Genomic DNA, 20119 nt, shown 5'->3' with positions numbered 1-20119 from the left:
TAGAGAGCCAGACCATGAATTTGTCCTTCCCATCCAGACCTCTGCTCTCCTGTGGTGTATGTTGCTCTTGGTTTTCTCCAGTATCAACTGTGTGCTGGTATCTGGTGCCTGTTTTGCCTTTCTGGGGATGGAACATGCCAAGCAAGCATCACCAATGATCCTAGCCTGTGATAACTGGGATAGAAGTTTAAAGATTGCACACTATCCTTTTATCCACTCAGGACGAGAAGGGAGAACAAACCAGCAAAGAATATAGGAGTTGAGTTCTGGGTGGCACCAATAGCCTCTTTGCCCAAAGCCATGTATTGGTTGTGAGAAACTACCATTCTGGGAAAAAATTGAAGCTATCTTATAAGACATATGGATTTAAGATATTTTAAATTTTGGGTGCTCAGAGAAATGGATTCAGCCTGAGCAAATTATGCAGTAATTCTTGAGGGTTTTGACCTTAGGAAGTTATAGCTACACATGCTATGCATGTCGATGCTGTTTTATACAGGTATGGGATCAGACTGCATGCTGCACCGAGGGTATTAGAACTGCTGCTTGCATACAGTTGCTTATTTAATTGCTTTACAATTGCAAGGAGAGAGTTCGGGGAAGAAGACAAAACCCTGCTTATTGTACTGGAAAAACGGTAAATTACCACCATGGATGATGCCTTGTGAACTCCACTGAGTCTCATCCCCTTGCAAGTTGTAGGCTTGCAAGGTTTACATAGGATCAGAAATCGTATTGTATTGCCCTAATTTTGTTCTCATAACATTAATCACAGGTTCCCAGTACATGCTGTGTGTTCGCATCGTATTATTTTCTCCTTTGGTGTAGATCTGAACCACATTCACCTTGTTTCCCCTCTTTGGTTGACACTGTGCTGAAGTGTGATAGATAGGTTTACAGTTCAGAGCCTGGGCAGAACATCTTAAATGCTCTCTGTGGCCCGTGTCATTTCCTAAGAGAAATGGATACATTGATTAGCTGTTGAGAGTGTGAACAGATTAATTCAAGGGGAGTTTTCCTTTCATACACAGTGTCCTTTGTCTGTCCTTGGAGCTCCTGGGTGTCCACGTTTTATTGAGCATAATAATTACCTGGAGGAAGCAGCATTTTAATCCTGGGAGATGTCCATGCCCAGATTGAGCAGTCACATTTCTGCAGTGCTATGTCAATGCACTGGGTATCATTTTCTTCAAAGGCTTATTACACTGGAGTTTGCTAGATGTATTGTGAACAAGGATTTCAAGGCCTCTGATAACAATACAAATCCTTTAGGCTCCAAGCTTAGGGCAGATAACTTTGTAGCATTTATTAGAGTCCTAAAAGCTGATAATTGTGAACATTGCCTGTGTGACATTGGATTCAATTTTTCATTTGCTTGCTGCATTAAAAAAAAAAATGCTAAAACTGTCTGGATTACCTGTTTCCCATCTCCCTGCCTAAGGGAAGGAGGGAGGAATTGGGGATGTCGTTCTATTAGAAAGCTGCTTTTCCTGGGCCCCTGTTCCAGTTCTAGGCAGGCCAGCTTACTGAGCAGGTTTGTTTAATTACTCAGGTTGGAACTCCCTGTTCTAATGGACTGATGGCATTCTGGGCCTTTGTATTTTCTGCTGCAGGCACAACCCGATCTCCCAGAGAAGGAGAAGTGCCTGGCGTGGATTACAGCTTTCTGACTGTGAAAGAGTTCTTGGACCTCGAGCAGAGCGGGACCCTGTTGGAAGTCGGCACCTATGAAGGTGAGCTGCCCTGCTGCCCTGTGGCATCCCGAGTGCCTGCAGTGGTCCAGGCAGAGTGTTTAGACTCTGGGGAGTCTAAAGAAGTAAGAAGAGACTAGTCTGCCTTAATGTGGTTTGTACTAATAAGATATGGAAAGCCTTGAAAGATCTCCTTGCAAATCGCTTTTCTCTTTTACCTTGTGAATTTAAGGACATTAAGTTTTATGTTTTGATGTGGACCCTTGTACTGCTTCACTGAATCATAGGTCATCACAATGTGACCTTATATTGTTGTTTTTATCTTGAAGAAATGAAATTCTATTTTTACCACTACTAGTTGGTTTTACCTGGAAGTGTATTTACACTGTTCATAAAGAAACACAACTGAGTAGCATCTTCCTATGGCAGACTGCTCCCTGCTTGACTTGAATTCAGTGCAATAAGCAATGTGGCTGATGACCGATGACCAGAGCTCCTGATTGTTCTTTGAAGTCCATTTGAGTATCACATGCGTGCATGTGTGTCCCTCTGTGTGTTCGTGTTTCTTCCTGTTGTGCACAGAGGACAGTGTGCATTGAATGCTCTGGATACCCTGTGCCTGTCTGTCTTTTTCTGTCTTTATAGATCCTTGCCATTCAGCAATAGAGAACTCCCTGTTTTCCTTTCTCAAGTCACTTCCTATGAATGTACCATATTTAGTTTTTTTTTCCTCTTCATGCAAACATTTGGGTTATTTTAAAAACAATTGTTACGATTTTTTATTATTTAAAAATATTTATAATTTTTGCTCTTTCAGAACACTACTATATTTAATAACATGGGCATTAGCTGTAGCTATAGTGTGAGTTTCTACAAATGAAAGTTCTATGTCAAAACCAAATAGGGGAAAAGTTACATTTCCTTACCTGTTTGAGGGTTGTATTATAATTTATCTAGCTAGTTCTCTATGTGTGGGTTTTTCATAGCTGATTTCTTAAGTGTTTTCTTTTTTAATTGACATTCAGGTCTGATATTTCATACATATGTGAGGATCAGATCAGGACACTTGACATACACTTGGAATCCCAGGGCTGGGAATGCTGAAATGGAAGGTCATGAGTTCGATACAAGGCTAGGCTACAAGTGATACTCATTTAACACTGATCATTTGTGTTAGGGATATTCAGAGTCCTTTCTCCTGGTTGTTTTGAAATATATAATTAATTAGTGATAGCCCTAGTTACTCTATTATTTGATAGAAAATTGGAAATTTTTCATCTTAGCTAATTGTATCCATGTTACTGCTAATCATCTTCTCTGTCTTCCACACCCTTCCCAGCCTCTAGTTGCTACTATTCTCCTCTCGCCTTCTGTTACAGAGCTATTGTGTCTTTCACATGCATGTAAGAACATGAGGTATTTGTCTTTCTGTGTCTGATGTTTTCATCTAGCCTAATGTCCTCCATGATCATCCATGTTGACCAACAATAAGTTTTTATTTTTATTATTGAGGAGAGTCTCATGTAGTCCAGGCTGGCATGATACTCAGTATGTAGCTGAAGTTGACTTTGAACTTGGTATCCCAATGCCCCAACCTGTCCAGTACTGAGGTAACAACTTTTACCGCCACTTCTGTTTTATGAGGTGCTGGAGAATGAACCTAGGGCATCAGGCATACTCAGATTGATGCCAAGCCATGACCATTTTGAACAATAATAAACATGGGAGTAGTGATGTGTTTTACATTCTTACTTCTGTTTTCTCTTTATATATAAAGTATATGTACGTATATGTATGTATATACGTACATATATGTATGTGAGCATGAAGCGGATCATGAACTACTTCTGTTTCTATATTTCTAAGGAATTTCTATGCTATTTTTCCTATTGGATATACAATGTATATTCATTGTTCAAGAATTACCCTTCACCCTCAGGTTTGCTATGTGCTACTTTTGGTCCTTTTGCTAATAGCTACTCTGCCTGGAGTGAGACAATACCTTGTTATGGTGTGGATTTAGTTTTGATGATGACGACTGATACTGAGATATTTTTAGATACTTGTTGACCATTTATATGTCTTGAAAATGTGACATTTTCTGAAAACAATGTTATATCTTTGGATATAATGTTTGATTGTTCTTTTGGAGTGTTGTTATTTGAGACAGAATACCATAATATGATACAATTAACTAGGTTAAATTACTAATTTATTCATAGTTATGTTATATGGATCTCTATAAACTCTTAAAATGTGTCTTGGATAATCATACAAAAAATTTGAACATTAAGATTAAAAACAAAAGGTAAATGGAAACATTATTATTATTCACCTGTCTCTACCCCAACCTGCCTGAAGACTGTGTCCTTTGCCTAGACTACTTTCCAGGTAGGGACTGTAGACTGGTGCTGTCAAATCCATTCATGCCCATGGCGTCTCTCCAGGAAAGGGCCCCACACTCTCATGACCACCTCCACCTGCTCCTGAAACCTGAGTACAACCTATTCCTAGGCTCCACTACAACTCCACTTAACCCCCTTCCCTGCATGAGAATCAGGTTTCTTTTATTGGCCCTCAGACCCCATTCTTCAGATAGGGAACCCCATGCTCACACTGTCAGTTCCGTTCACTCTTGCTGCCTAACAGGTAGTCCTAAGCATACTCCTGAGGATTGGCTGTAAGAATCTTCTCCTTTCTTTTTCCCCCTCCTATCCCTTTTTTTGAGACAAGGTCTATCTATATAGCTCTGGCTATCATGAAACTCACTCTGTAGACCAGGCTCCCATGTGCTGAGCTTAAAGCTGTGTGCCACTACACCCAGTGATTATATATTTTCAAATCTATGACATTGTCACTTGATTGAATGCACCATTAAAAGCTAAACTAATTATTAATTAAAATATGACAATGCAATATCATATGGAATTCTTTTTTTGTCTTTTTTTTCTTTTATTGAAAATAGATGTTTTTCATACAGTACATTCTGATCATGGTTTCCTCTCCCCCAGACTCTCCTGAGATTCCCCTCTAATTCTACAGAAGCCCTCTCCTGTTCTTAGATACTACTCCTAGCCTAAGCTGAACTGGGATTACTTCTAATACCCTGTCAAGCATCAACATTGAATTGCCCTAAGACTAACCCCTAAACTATCCTGAAATTAATTTGAATTCTGCTGGTCTATAACCCTACAGATTGCTAGAGCAGTAAACAGAGATTTTTAAATACCCACTCAACAAAGGAAAAGCAAGGTATCCATACCAAGAGACCTTACCAAAGACCTAACCCCAGATGCCTAGGTCCCATCACCAAAACACATGCAACATGGATAATCAACACAATAGGTCACCACAAAAAATCAGTCCTCCCAGAGTAATATTCCTAAGAAAAGCAACTTAGATGATACACAAGACAATGATTTCAAAATAACAATAAAATAATTGAGAAACTCCAAGAGGATCTGAGTAAATGCTGGAATAAAGACAGTGAAAACACAGTTGAATAAAATAATAAAAGCAATCCAAGCTTTGTAAATAGAATTTAATAAGGAGATAGAAGCTTGGGGAAAAAATGAAGTAAAGCTCTTAAAAATTTCAGGAATTGAAACAAAAAATTCAGAGGAAAGCCTCACCACTAGACTGGAACAAGGGAAAGGAAGCACGCTGGGTCTAGAGACAATCCAGAAGACCAAGATCACTGAGTCAAAGGGTGTGTTAAATGAAACCAACAGCAAAAAGTCATGGACACAACACACAAGGGACGTCAGGACACTATGAAAAGACAGAGCACCCAGGGATAGCAGGATAGCAGGTACAAAAGGAAAAGAGACTCGGCTCAAAGACACAGAAAATATTGTCAACAAAACCAAAGAAGAAAACTTCCCTAATCTAAGGAAGGAGAAGCCTGTCAAAAATCTGAGGCATACAGAGCAATCACTAGACACAACCAGAGAGAAACTTTCCACATAACAGTCAACACAGTAAATGTACAGAACAAAGAAAGGCTAGAGCAGAGGAGGAGGAGGAAGAGGAGGAGCTGATATTTCAGTGGAGACTGAAAACCTGAAGCAGTTAGACAGGTTATAAAAGACCTCAGATACTAGGCCAGACTACTATATCCAGCAAAATTATCAGTTGTATCAAAGGAAAAAGGAAAATTTTCATGGTTAAAATAGATTTAAGGAATTTGTGACCACTAAGCCAGCTCTACAGAGGAGATGTGGAGAGAAAATTAAACATGCCTGAGAAGGCATAGGAAATAAACTTAATCAAACTTAATATAATTTGAATAGAACAGTTACTTAAAAGATATGTAATAAAATACCACAAAGTAACAGGAATTAGTACATATTGCTCAATAATCCTTGAGGGTCTCAACTCCCTAGCAAATACACACAGATTAACAGATTAGATTAGAAAATGGGATACATCTCTTTTTTTGCTGCCTCCAGGAAGCATGCCCCACAATCAATGATAGACACCACCATAGGGTGAAGTGATAGGAAAAGATATGAAATTAGAAACAAGTGGAGTAGTTAATCCAATATCTGGAAAAATAGACTTCAAAACTACTCAGAAGAGATGAGGAGCTGAGTGGTGGTGGTGCACGCTTTTAATCCCAGTACTTGGGAGGCAGAGGCAGGTGGATCTCAGTGAGCCAGGCTGGCTACAAAGTGAGTTCCAGGATAGCCAGGACTATTCCACAGATAAACTCTGTCTTGAAAACAAAAACAAAAGAGAGAGAGAGAGAGAGAGAGAGACAGAGAGACAGAGAGACAGAGAGACAGAGAGACACAGAGAGAGAGACAGAGAGAGACAGAGAGACAGAGAGAGAGGAGGGAGGGAGGGAAATACTTCATAATCATCAAAGTATTGATCCACTAATAGAGTATTACACTCTAACTGTATGTGCACCAAATACAGAAGCACTCATTTTCATAAAAGGGTCACTATTAGATCTAAAGCTACAGATTGATCCCAACATGGTGATAGTGGGTGGTTTCAATACCACGCTTACTAATAGACAAGCCATTGAAGGGGGAAAAGGCCTATACTAAGAAACTCTGGAGTCAGAAAACATCATAAATCGAATCGGCCTAACAGATTATCCATAGAACATTCCACCCAAACACTAAAGAATACACTTTCTTCTCAGCAGCCCATGGAACTTTCTCCAAAACAGACCACATATTAGGACCTGAGGCAAGTCTTGTAGCTGGAGAGTTTTCTCTCTGGGTCCTGCCAAGCCCCGGCAGTCCGACAGCCCACTTATAAAATAAACACACAGATGCTTATATTATTTAAACTGTTTGGCCTAATGGCTCAGGCTTCTAGCTATCTAGTTCTTAACATCTTAAATTAATCCATTTCTATAAATCTATACCTTGTCACGTGGCTCATGGTTTACCGGCATCTTCACATGCTGCTTGTCATGGCGGAGGCTGGCAGTGTCTCCCTCCGCCTTCCTGTTCTCTCAATTCTCCTCTCTGTTAGTCCCGCCTATACTTCCTGCCTGGCTACTGGCCAATCCGTGTTTTATTTATTGACCAATCAGAGCAACACATTTGACATACAGACCATCCCACAGCACTTAATAAATATAGAACAAGTGAAATCACACACTGCATTTTGTCTGACCATAAGTGAATAAAGCTGAGTATCAACAGCAGTAGAAGCTACAGAAAGTACGTAGACTTATGGAAACTAAACAACACACTACTGAGTTAGGTCAAGTAAGTGATCAAGAAAGAAATGAATGGAAATGAAAACACAACATACCAAAATCTGTGAGATACCATGAAGGTAATCCGAAGAGGAAAGCTTATAGTTTCATGTACCTGTATCAAAAAATATCTGAGAAATCTCAAACTAATAACTATGTTGCCCTGGAAGAATTTGGAAAATCCAGAACAAGCAAAGCCAAAAACAGTAGACAAGAGAGTATACTGGTTCGTTTGTTGTTGTTGTTGTTGGGGTATTTTGTTTGTTTTTGTTTTTGTTTTTGTCAACTTGACACAAGCTAGGGTCATTTGGGAAGAGGAAACTTCACCTGGGAAAATGCCTCCATCAGATTGGCTTGTAGGCAAGTCTGTGGGGCATTTTCTTTATTAATGATCCATGTGGGAGGGCTAGGCCTTCTGTGGGCACTGCCACCCCTGAGTAGGTAGTCCTGAGTTGTATAAGAAGCAAGCCAGTGAGGAGTGCCCCTCCCTCTGTGGTTCCGGCTTCAGTGTCTGCCTCTAGGTTGTGGCCTTGAGCACTTGCCCTGACTTTTCCTTCCTGGTGGACAGTAAACTATAAGATAAACTAAACTCTTTCCTCCTTAAGTTGATTTTGATCGTGTCTTTATCAAAGCAATAAATGTCCAACTAAGACAAAAAGATAATCAAAATCAGGGCTGAAATTAATGAAATAGAAACAGAAAAAAAGCAAAACAATACAAAGAATAAAACCAAGAGTTGGTTCTTTGAAAAGATTAACAAGATTGGCAGTTTCCTAGCCATATTAATCAAAAGAGAGAAACGGGACCCAAATTAATAAAATTGGTGATGAGAAGGAAGACCTCACAATAGATACTGAAGAAATTCCGAGAATCATAGATATACTTTTAAAATTTATATTTTCCCCAACTGGAAAATGTAAAAAAAATGGATGAGAAAAATATATGGCCTGCCAAAGTTATAACAAGATGAGATAAATAACAAGTGAATAATAAAATGTGGTATATTTATGAAATATTACTTAGCTATTAAGAATCATAAAATTATAAAATTCACAGGTAAGTAGATAGAGTTGGAAACAATCATTCTGAGTGTAGTAACCTAGATTCAGAAAGAAACATCACATGTCGTCTCTCATTTGCTAATGTTAGCTTTCAGTCTTCAGATATGTATGCCTTGTTTGGAATAGCCATGTCCGGAATAAGGAAGGTACCATGAGAAGAGCTTTCGAGGGGAGAGCACCAGAACTCGGTAATAGAAATGGCTAAAGAGTAATAGTGGTACAGGGGGGTAATATGGGGCTGTGTATAGTAGGGCAGAGTAGAGGAGGGACTTGGAGAGAGATAAATAACACTAATATTCTTCCAAAAAAAAGTCATAAGGAAATCTACCACTATAGGAGCTTCCTATAATATATACATGCACATATATGGAAAGAATTAAAGTGGAATTACCCTATAACCAGGTAACAGGGCCCCTACCAGACACCATAGGCTAACAAATAAAAAGCCTAGTGCCACGAATGGTTTGCCTATTTTGAAGTTGTTGGCTAGTTAGGTCACATAGACCCCCAAACATTGCGGGTATATATAGCCAATGCTATTGCTTTCCCTCTGGACTTGATGGCGAGACTGTATTGTTGGAGAAACTATATACTTGAGTCAGAGAATGTGGAAAAAGCAAGCTGGTACTCACCTGGAAGCTCATCCTTACTGTGTAGCTTTCATTGTCCTGGAGCGTGTTTTGCTACCAGGGGAAGAAAGTAATCATCAGTCTCACCCAGACTCTAATCACTAAAGTAACAACTAAGCGGGCAAGACACGCCCACTGGAGCAGTAGTGGCTGAACATCATGGGAGTAACCATCCACTTTCTGATTGAACTTAAGTCCCACCTCACAAGATGGAATCCATATCTGACACCATTATCTAGGCAAAAAGCCTGTGACTAGATAGATCATAGGCCCTAGGAGAGAACCTACTATTATTATTTTTTGCTAAATAGACATAGTATTAAACCAGTTCTTAATGACTTATTATACCCATAGATTAATGCATCTCTCAACCCCATTTAGAGAAACTCCTTTTTGTAGTAGATGGCAGTTCATACAGACATCCACACACGGTTAAGATGCAGAGAACAAGCGACTGTAGAATGTTCGTTCCTAAATAGAAGGTTCAGGGATCATTGTGAACGAGCAGGCTGAAAGATTGTAAATGCCAGTAGTGGTGGATAACTGCAAGGCAGCAATACTGTTTGGGGGGATTCTTACTTATTTCTGACTTAGTCCCCTGGAAGGGAATGTGTATGGGTAGCTTCTGGGCTGAATGGTTGCGGTCTAAGGATACAATGAAGAATAGAAAGGGGCTGAGAGAGACACAAAGGACTTCCTGTCTGTGTGACTCCATTTAATAATTTGGTGACCTTTATGGAGCAGCTGGAGACTTCTTTGCTTCGATAGTGAATTGTCCTCACCTATTCTTTCAATCTGGGGAGCCTTGGTCCCCAGATGCATATTCCATACGTTTGCATTTTTATGGGCACAGCTAGAGGAATTGGGGTGAAAGGAAAAGCTTAGGATCTAGACAAAAGTGTAGTATGGAAAATAAAAATAAACAGTTTATTCAGATGTTTATATGACAAACTACATAGGTGGGACAGGTTCTTTTCGCCTTTACTGTCATCGGTGCAGCAAGGGTACCAGTACTGTGACCGACCGGGGCTAAAGGGAATAGGGAAGGTCTTCATGGCCAGTCTGAGATGCCACCCCCAGCTCAGATCCAGCAGTCTTCCCCCAAACTCAAGGGTACCCTGGCTATAACAGGTAGCCTGTTAGTGTTGCACTGACTTCCTGGCCAAGCAGAAGGGAAGTAAATATTTTTCAGAAAATATCTGATTGTCTTCAAGTGTATTTCTATGAATGTTGGTTGGTTATTTTGGAATTGAAATTTCCTGATATACCAAATCAATCCTTTCTGCTTCTTAGGCATTTTTCTATGCTTGCTCTCCAGCATTTGACCTTTTACTAGTTTAATCTCACAACCATACAAGAAGGCTCTTAACTTTTTGGAACCAGCTAGAGTTTGACTTTCACAAGCTGAAAGCAAATGGAAATTTTATTAAATGCCAGATACTAGGAGTAATGCTACTAGATCCCCAGAGGCCTGTCTCTCACCTGCTGCCCCTGGACCATCCCTCACCAGTGGCTGTGTCTGGTGGGAGACACTCAGGAGCAGGCTAAAACCACTTGGATCTGAGTCTCGGCCCTGTGCTGTGGAGCTGTGTCTCCTCTGGCAAATCATTTTATGCTCAGTCTCCATTTTCCCCTTGGTAATTGCAGCACTTCCGTGTGAGTTGGACTAAATGAGGAAGTGATTGCAAAGGGCTTAGCTGAGTGCCTGGCACAGGTACATCCCAGTCAGTGTTAGCTCTTGCACACACACACACACACACACACACACACACACACACACACACACACCCCTTACGTAAATTGCTACACAGCATATTCCCATCTCCTTCTAGTAAACCAGTGGACCTGCCAGTCGAGTATATGTATTTATTTCCCAGGTTCCACCCACATTTTTTTTGCTATCTGGAATTTCCTTTGGCCTCTAATTCCAAAAAGGAAGAGCCTGGTATTACAACACTTTTTACTTCCGGGCCTACCATGCTGTGAACTGAGCACTCTGAAACTCTGAGCTGAGACAGCTCTTCTCCTTAAAAACAAACCAAACTATACAGGGTATTCTTTAAATATGCCATTAAAAATAACTGTATTTGATTGCTTTTGTTCAGATAAATGTCCTCAAGAGCTGTGCATTAAAAACACTTGTTTCCTAGCCCAGGCTGCTGTTGGCGAGTGATGGGACTGTTAAAAGATGGAGTCAGTCTAGTTAGAATGCTTTGGGGAAATCAAAGGGAATATGCTCTTAAGGGGAATATTGAGAATATTCTTTTTCTCTTTGCCTCTTAGACGCATGACATGAACAGATTGCTCCACCTTGGCATGCACCTTTTTCTTGTCCCAATGTCTTGCTTTGCCACAGGGCCAAAACAAGGGAAGAGAGCCATCTGATTATGGATTAGAACCTCTCAGGTTCTGATGCAATAGACAGAAAGAAAGAAAGAAAGAAAGAAAGAAAGAAAGAAAGAAAGAAAGAAAGAAAGAAAGAAAGAAAGAAAGAAAGAAAGAGGGCGTGGTAGCCTACACCTTTAATCCTAGCACTCAGGAGGAAGAGGCAGGTGGATCTCTGTGAGTTTGAGGCCAGCTTGGTCTACAGAGCTAGTTCCAGGACATCCAGGGCTACACAGAGAAACCCTGTCTGGGAAAAACAAAAATACTAAACAAAACAAAAGCAAAATGCATTCTGAAAGGGCATTCTGCAGCATGCTCCAGAAGGCTGTGGCAGGTGCTGTCTCCAGCTGGTCGAGGAAGCAGCTGGAAGAGGGGAGCTTGTGGAAGGCCAGGTGAACTGCTTGTAGATAGCAAGGGAGCCCAGTCATCAGCACCCAAGGCATGAGCCGAAAGCCGACTGTGTTGAGTACAGAGGAGGTTAGCATGGTGGCTTGTGGGTGGGGCACGAAGCAGCCCGTCTCGGCTTCCCCCAGCCAGCGCTGTCCATGGAGAGTTTTGTTCAGTGTACCACGCCCGCTGTATTTTCAACTCTGCACATGGTAGCCACTAACCTGCTAAGGCTCTTCAGACTCAACAGGTGCATTCATTTGTACTTTTTAAAGTGATATGTGTGTGCCTATGTGCCTGAGTACAGGTGCCCGTGGAGTCCAGAACTGGCCATGAAGATCCCCTGAGGCTGAAGTTACAGGTGGTTGGTGAGGCACTCCATCTGTGTGCTAGGAACTAAACTCTAGTCCTCTGCTGCAAGAACAGCAAGTGCTCCTAATGCTGAACCATCTCTCAAGCCCCTGAACAGTTGAGGTTTTGTGGGTTTTTTCTTTTCTATCACTTCTTTCATAGTTTCTTACAATGTGTTTTAGTCATTCTCACTCCCCTCCCCCAACTCTTCCCAGATTAAACCTATCCTGTCTACCACACACTTTGTGTGTCTCCCCACTGCCCTCAAATCTTTCCAGACCAATTTGTGCTGCCCAAATAGTCTTGGAGGTGTGGTCTTCCACTAAAGAGTAGTCAACTTAACCAGGGACTAACATCCCTCTTCTCAGCTAATAGATGTCAGTAGGGATCATTTGCCAAATTCTCTTCACCATGCTTGGATTTGTTCTGGCCTGGGGTTACAGGGATTTGTTGCTGTTGCAACTACTGTGAATTCATACATTGGGGCTGGAGAGATGGCTCAGTGATTAAGAGCAGTTACTATTCTTGCAGAGGACCCAAGTAAAGTTCCCAGCATCCATGTCATGTAGCTCACAATGGCCTGCAACTCCAGTTCCAGAGAGATCTGATGCCACTGATCCTTTCAGACACACACATATCTTCTCCCTCCCTCTCTGTCTCTCTCTCTCTCCCTCCTTCCCTCTTACACACACATGCACACACAAAATATTAAAAGGAATAACTGATAATTTTTTAAAAGTTGAATTTAAATTAACCATGGTAGCTGGCCACTGTATTTATTTCAGTGCCATTTTTTGAATAAAAAATTATTCAAGGAGAAATAAAGTCCCACAGAAGAACCTCTCTCCTCACTTACCAACTTTGTACAGAAAGCTCAATGCTGTAGCACAAATCCACATAAAACCTGGACACTGTAGTGCGTGTGTCTGTAACCCCAAGACCCTCACAGTGAGATGGGAGACAAAGATGAGAGACCCTTTGGAAGTTCATGGGCCAGCGAGCTTGGAGTATACATTGAAGAATCCAGTAGAGACCCTGTTTCAAAACAAGATGGAAGGCAAGGATCAGCATGCAGCCCATGTACCAGCAGTGCATGCATATACATGGAGCATAGCACACATGCTCCTGAACTCACTTTCATATGCATGTGTGCGCGCGCGCGCGCGCGCGCACGCACACACACCCCACCACCACCACCACCACCACCACCACCACCACCACATAACACCCTACTGTGCTTTTTATGCAGTGGGTGTTGTGGTTAGCTATGAACTGCATGGGTGATGGTAGTAGTGACCAGTTGGTTGAATCTAGAGAGATTCCTGTAACCAAAGAGCTGAATTTGTTGATGTATTTGTTGTTCATTGTCAGAAGGAAAGAAGAGATAGGTGACAATAATCCTCCTAGTCTGTTGTCTTCTGTATCTAGACCTAGGTTGCTAACATTTGCTAAGATAATAAACACTAGGGGGCTGTGGTAGACAGAGAGAAGGAGGCAAAGGGGAGCATGGTTTTTAGATTACCCTGGACTACACAGTGAAGCCTGTCCCAAAAAAGAAGGAAAACAATGCTGTAATTGGACCAGGTTTAAGGAGTAGGCACCGACTCTATCATGGAACTGTCCCCTCAGCAGCTGTAACTGTTGACAGCTGCATGTGCTCCCAACAGACTCTTTTTTGCAAGGCATAGAAGTTGTTAGTGGAGTGTGGCAATGATCAGCTTTACACCTTGAATCGGCTCAAACCAGCTCCTTGTCCTTTTCCTGGACAGACAAGGTATCAAAGCAAATCAAAGGAACTAAGAATAAACTCCTTGGGCCAACTTTCTAATGGTGCACTGAGCTAATTTATTTGATACAGTGCTGGAAATAAAGCAACTGAACCATCCCTGTTGGTTCTTTTTTTTTTTTTTTTCTTTTTTTCTTTTTTTCTGTGCTGACATTTTTACTCTGAAATCCTGGTTGCTGCCTTAGTGCCCACCCTTGGGACTTCCCTGGGAGAGAGTTTACAAGGGATGAACTATTCAGTAGGACTGGGTTCTGAACATGCCTGTTTTACAAATGCCTCTGGGTAGAAGAGACCGATTATACACTTCGAGCCACACAGAGATTTTCCTTCAGCCTGGAAGTGCAGTGCCAGGGTGACATTTCAAACTGGAGTTATGGGTTGCATATTTCTGCATGCTAATTAGAAAGGGGATGTCTGTGCTCAATAATGGGATTGTTTTGCTTCCTAGAAGATCTGCAGAGAAGCAGCTGCCGGCAGTGTACTTTTGGGGGACAGAGATATAAAGTGGGGTGAAGAGAGTTCATGTTTGTCATTGAGGAAAAGGAGACCGTCTGGAGTCCTGTTCTCTGGCGGGCCCTGGGAGCCGTCTGTTGTGATAAGCTCTGTTGGCACACTCTGCTTTGGAATGTTCTCTGTTGATAATGAAAGTAACCAAAGGAAACCTGTGCTGTCAGTGGCTTTCCCCTGCATTTGAAGAGGGTGAGGCTGGAGCTAGGAAAATTTTACTTAATTTCTTGCTCAGAGATCCTTAGAGATTTCTGGAGTTGAGTGTGTAGATGTGAGACACAAGCCAGTCTGTGTTTTAATGCCCTTCATCATTTACAAATTATGTGGCTCTCATCTCCTTCAACTGAAAAATGAGGCTACTTGTTCCTTTTGCTGTGAGGTAACTATAAATACTAGCTTGTCTCTTCTTTGGTCTCATACTCAAAGTCATGGGTACAGAGGAACATCTAATTACAGGATGTTGGCTTATTATCCTTTTTATATATAAATACACATTTACAGGGTGGGGCATGTGGGAAAAGGAATAGTAGAAAGTGATGGGAGTCTTCTGAATATCCTAATGTGTTGAATACATACATGGCAAAGTAGTATAGGTATATGTTATTCAGGTGTAACTAATGGAGTGGAGAGAAATGCCATGAGTCATGTCATTAAAAACCGGATCCACAGTACTGGTATCTAGGACGATCCTCGGCTGGGATTTATGTGTGCTGTCACTACTTGTTCCTTTTTATGTTCCGCAAAGTATTACTGAGTGACACTGTGTACCTTATAGACTCTGGCAGCCCTCAGGGAACACAGACGTGCACGGAAACTGTCGTGGTTACTGCCTTATAGAATTCATAACCCAGAAGTGAGAACTGATGCCGAATCCAACTACTTGATACATGCAGAGGAAGATGTTAGAAAGGGACTGGTGTGTATCTCCCTGTTAACACAGCAGGGCTGAGTACAGCTTTGATCCAGCCTCTGGTATCAGAGATAATGTCCTGAGGACAAGCAGTAGTAAGGATGAGGGACAAAGGAAGCCATGAGATGGTAAGGAGGCCCAGTGTGAGGGGCTCCTGAATGAAGGAAGCCCTGTGGAGGCAGAGTGAGAGAGCATGCAGAAGACAGCTGTAGACCAGCCTGAGAGTGGGGAGGACCAGAGCAGAGTCCTCAGGGCCCCGAGGCCAAGGCCAAACCAGATGAGCTGGATGTCTGTTCACCAAGTGTACAGATGTCTGTCTGTGCTTATACAGGAGAGTGTAGAATAGAAACACACACACACACACACACACACACACACACACACACACACACACACACACACACCGCCGCCCCAAAAGGAGAAGGGATCTTCATCACCTGCGGTTGATGCTGCCCTCATTGGAAACGTTTTGTCTATATTTCCTTCTGGGCTTTAGGTTATTTTCAAATGCTTAGCCTCTAAGGGGACAGAAAAGGGTTTCTTCGTTTATGCTGAACTAACAGTGGCACCCTACAAGAGTCCTCTGTGCTCCTCTCCTACAAAACGGGGCATGGTTTCCTCTGTCTAAACATAGAAACCCTGAGGTGCTGCAGAATCACCTGATACGCTGGTTGGAATCTTGACTATCAGGCCCACCCTGACCTATGGGATCAGCATCTGTAATTAATGTTCCTAGACTGTTTGCCCACTAAAGTTTCAGAATACTGACATTTGCTATGTACAAAGATTTATATCTTTACATCTTACTGCTAGTACGTCACTTAGTACTTAGAATAAAGGTTCTCTCCTAGGATGTAAATGAAATTATAACTGTGTAAGCTGAGAAGCTGCAGATTTGATTCATTCTTGCTGAAAATCCAGGGATAGTACAGTCTTCCTTAAATGTTTTATAAAGCTCTTAAAAATTGATTTGCAGCCCTCATTAATTTATAAGTGTGAGTTAGAAAGGATTTTCTTTGGCTTTGGTCATGGCCATAGATTGTGCCTGTTAATTAAGGCCAGCCTTTCCTTCCTCTTCCCCTTTCTTCCCTTCCCTCCCTACCCACCACCCCTGTTGAGTTTTATTGTAGAACCTGCTCTGAAAATAGCGGAGGAAGAGGAACACATTCCCACTTGGGCTGAAGCCCGGGCACCTCAGGAAGTGTCTGCTGGGTAACATGGAGACTGTGGGACAGCCAGGTTCAGGGCTCACAGAAATGATGCAACCTGCCAAGCAATAAGCTTAATTAATTTTTGAATCATTTGCAGTGCCTCAGATTACTTATGTCCTTCACACAGAGTCTTGTGTACATGCTGCACATTCTCTGTAAGGTTTGGGCTTCTACCTTGGCTGGACCTGGCCTACGTAATGATCACACTGGGAATTCTTGATAAGGTGGAGTTTTTTTTGGGGGGGAAGGCACAGTTTGGATCTCAAACTCCAAGACACTAGATACAGGCTATAGAGTCCTGGAGTAACTGTGGGACTCTATACATGACCCACCTGCCTGCGCTTACATGGGAAAGACCGTCTACAATGTTATACTCTTGTTGACTGAAAGTCCAGGATCCAGATAGATGCATCCAAATTTGAATTCATTCAAAGGCCAGTTTACAGACTCTTTGAGGATTTTTGGAAATTGTGATGGTGAGTTAGAACTGTGGGCTCTCTCTTACAAGCTTTATTGACATGCAGTGCCAAGGCTGCTCAGTATTGCTGATGCACATTTATTCATTGTTATAAGGCACACTACATTGTTGATGTGCGACAAGTTTTAATTTTATATGGTTCATCTGATAATATGCGAGTCATCTGTCTCCGAGACTGCTTTGTAGACATGGGAAACAACTTGTGGGGGTGTATCAACAAATCTGCTAGGCTTTTTTAACTTGAAAACTGAGGACAGGTGTTTGTTGGAAAATCTACACGTGTTTGTCAAATTACGTGAAACTTTGTTTCCTAGCCATTTATTTCTGTCATAAGCTGTGGATATCAAAGAGTAAATTAGTTTTAAGATGATAATTTTGTGAGCAACAGTAATTAGGAAATTAAGAGCACAGGGTCCCATCCTTTACCTCCCTTTTTGCAGTAGGTTCTGACTTGTAGGTATCAGCCTTCACTCAACATCTAGTTCTAAAGTGAGTGTGCTCTTTTGGTATATTAGTAATGGGGAGGAATTAAAATTAAATTCAGTAGCACTTTATCGCTGTTTGTTTAATTCTCTATGGAGATTTAATTTTAAGTCAACAGTCTTACTTTCCTAAACCTCACAAACACTGCTGTACTTGGCCTAGGCACACCTTTAAAGAAAGCATAGAATAGTCTTTCCATAACCTTGTACGTATGAAAGATGAAGTGTGTTTCTTTGTTACATAATTGCCAGCTCTTTCTTGTGTGAGGGTTAGCCTCTCACACCATTATAGGTTGTCTTCTTTCCAGCTTTTTCCTCCCAACTTCTTGGCCTGTAAGTTGAGAATCTGAAAGATTTTTCTTCATAAGAGACTGATAGATCACTTACTGTGTGAGAGCTTAAGTCTTAACCAAAGCCTCCAGCGAGAGCTTACCAGAGACTGCCAACTGGGGTCTTCAAAGTTTAAACATGGTGCCCTTTGCTCCCATGGGTTTTTTTTTTTATTAAGGTTTATTTATTATATTTATGTGTAGGATTGTTTTGCCTACCTGTACCTATGTGTACCACATGCATGCAGCGTTCAGAAGGGGATGCCAGATGCTCTGGAACTGAAGGTCCAGATGGTTGTGCGCCACCATTTGGGTGGTGGGAGCTGAGCCCAAGTCCTCTCTAGGAGTATCAAGTGCCCTCAGCTGCTGAGCAGTGGCTCCATTTCTCGCTCCTGTGTTTATTAACTTATATGTCCAGAGTTCACTGGTGGCATGGATTATTATATCCATCTCAAAAGAAAGTAGTTTTACGTGTGCTAATAAAATTACGGATTCAAAATACAACTTAAAGGAACAAATGTTAGGGTTGGAGAGATGACTCGGTTATTAAGAGTGCTTGCTGCTGCTCTCCCCCATGATCAGAAGCTGGTTCCCAGAACCCACATTGGGCAGATCATAGCCATCTCTAATAACTCCAGGTCCAGGGTCTCCCATGCTCTCTTCTGGCCTCCACGGGCACCCACACAAACAAGCACAGCACATACATGAAGACATACACATACACACATACACAAAAAAATTGAAAAGAATTCTAAAGAGTTTCTTCTTTAAAAAATATTGCATTAATATTAAGCCTTCCTTTCTTAAAAAAGTTTAATTGCAGGGCTGGAGAAATAGCTTAGTTGCTAGAGAGGTTGGCTAGTATGCTTAGAGCTCTGAGTGGAATCCCAGCAAGTATAAAAAGAGTGGCAGTTCATGCCCCAGGAAGCAGAGGCAGTAGACCAGCCTAGCCTGGGCTACCTGAAACCAGACCATACCTCTGTCCTCCACTCCCCACCCCATAAAACAGCACCACAAGAAAGCAGGTGTCCCAATAAAAGAAAACAGAAGAGTAGTTATAGGTAAAGCCTGGTGGAAGCACATTCTTTGTCAATGTACCTACCCTCCTGAATATCACATGCTTTCCAAATCTAGATTAGTCAGAAAGTACTCAAGATTTTTTTTTTTGTATTGGGACAAGCGTCTTAAAGTTTCATTTAAGACAATATCAAAATCACTTGCTTTTAAACATAAAATTGCAGAAGGAAATTATCACTACTATCATTATTTCTTCCACTCATTGATTTCTTTTTTTTTTATTTAAATTTGTTTTGTTTTGTTGATTTTTGAGACAGAGTTTCTCTGTTGTAACAGCTCTGGCTGTCCTGGAACTCAATTTGTAGATCAGGCTGGCCTTGAACTCACAGAGCTCCTCCTGCCTCTGCCTCCCGAGTACTGGAATTAAAGGCATGTGCCACCATTACCCACTTTATTTAAATTTTTAATTTTTTTAAGTTTCTGAGGATTTCATGCATGAGTACTGTACTTACACCGTTTATACCTCCCTAACTCCCCTAAACTCCTCCATGACTGCCATTCTCTCTCAAACTCATGACTTCTTCAGTTGTTATTGTTACATATATACACACACAAACTACTGAGTCCATTTAGTGTTGCTCATATGCATACGTATTTAGGGCTGACTACTTGGGGTTGGAGAAAACCAATTCTCCCTCTTCCAGCAACCATTGCTTGACTGTGGCTCTTTATGTAGAGGTGGGGCTTTGTGAAATCTCCCATCCACATTGGCATGTCAACTGATAATGACATTGAGCCACCTTAATATTGCTTAAGTAAACTTTGGCTTTATGACATCCTTGCACAGCGGCCGCGCGCATATCATCTTAGTATTATTGCAATGTTAGTATAAGTGTTGTCAAAGAGAGCACTTGATTAACTTTCTCTTAGGAAAATTAAGGTATGTGGTTAAAATAAACCTTTTTTTTAAGCATTGTTTTTCATTTTGAAAGTTAATTGAATTTACTAGTTAGGATTTAGTAATTATACCAAATTTAAAATATACGTATCTGGGACTAGGTACATAGTTAAAGTGTCTGTCATGTAGTTATAAAAACCTGAGTTTAACATCAGAACCCACATAAAAGAGTAGGGTGTAATAGGGTGTGCTTGTAATCTCAGTGCTGGGGAGGA

The 20119-nt window shown here is 41.4% G+C and overlaps 1 protein-coding gene across 13 annotated transcripts in view; it reads left to right on the top strand.

The window, feature by feature from the left end:
- The window catches only part of Magi1 (membrane associated guanylate kinase, WW and PDZ domain containing 1), a 650887-nt gene that overhangs the window by 508913 nt on the left and 121855 nt on the right, over positions 1–20119 (top strand). For all 13 annotated transcript variants that reach the window (XM_059258241.1, XM_059258239.1, XM_059258243.1 and 10 more), the window contains exon 3: positions 1614–1733. In XM_059258241.1, the coding sequence (XP_059114224.1) occupies positions 1614–1733 (120 nt within the window). The remainder of the gene's footprint in view (positions 1–1613; positions 1734–20119) is intronic.

This window comes from Peromyscus eremicus, chromosome 3, assembly GCF_949786415.1.
Source record: "Peromyscus eremicus chromosome 3, PerEre_H2_v1, whole genome shotgun sequence".
Taxonomy (NCBI): Eukaryota; Metazoa; Chordata; class Mammalia; order Rodentia; family Cricetidae; genus Peromyscus; species Peromyscus eremicus.
The sequence above is the reverse complement of the archived record's forward strand: the minus strand, read 5'-3'. Positions and strand labels throughout refer to the sequence as shown.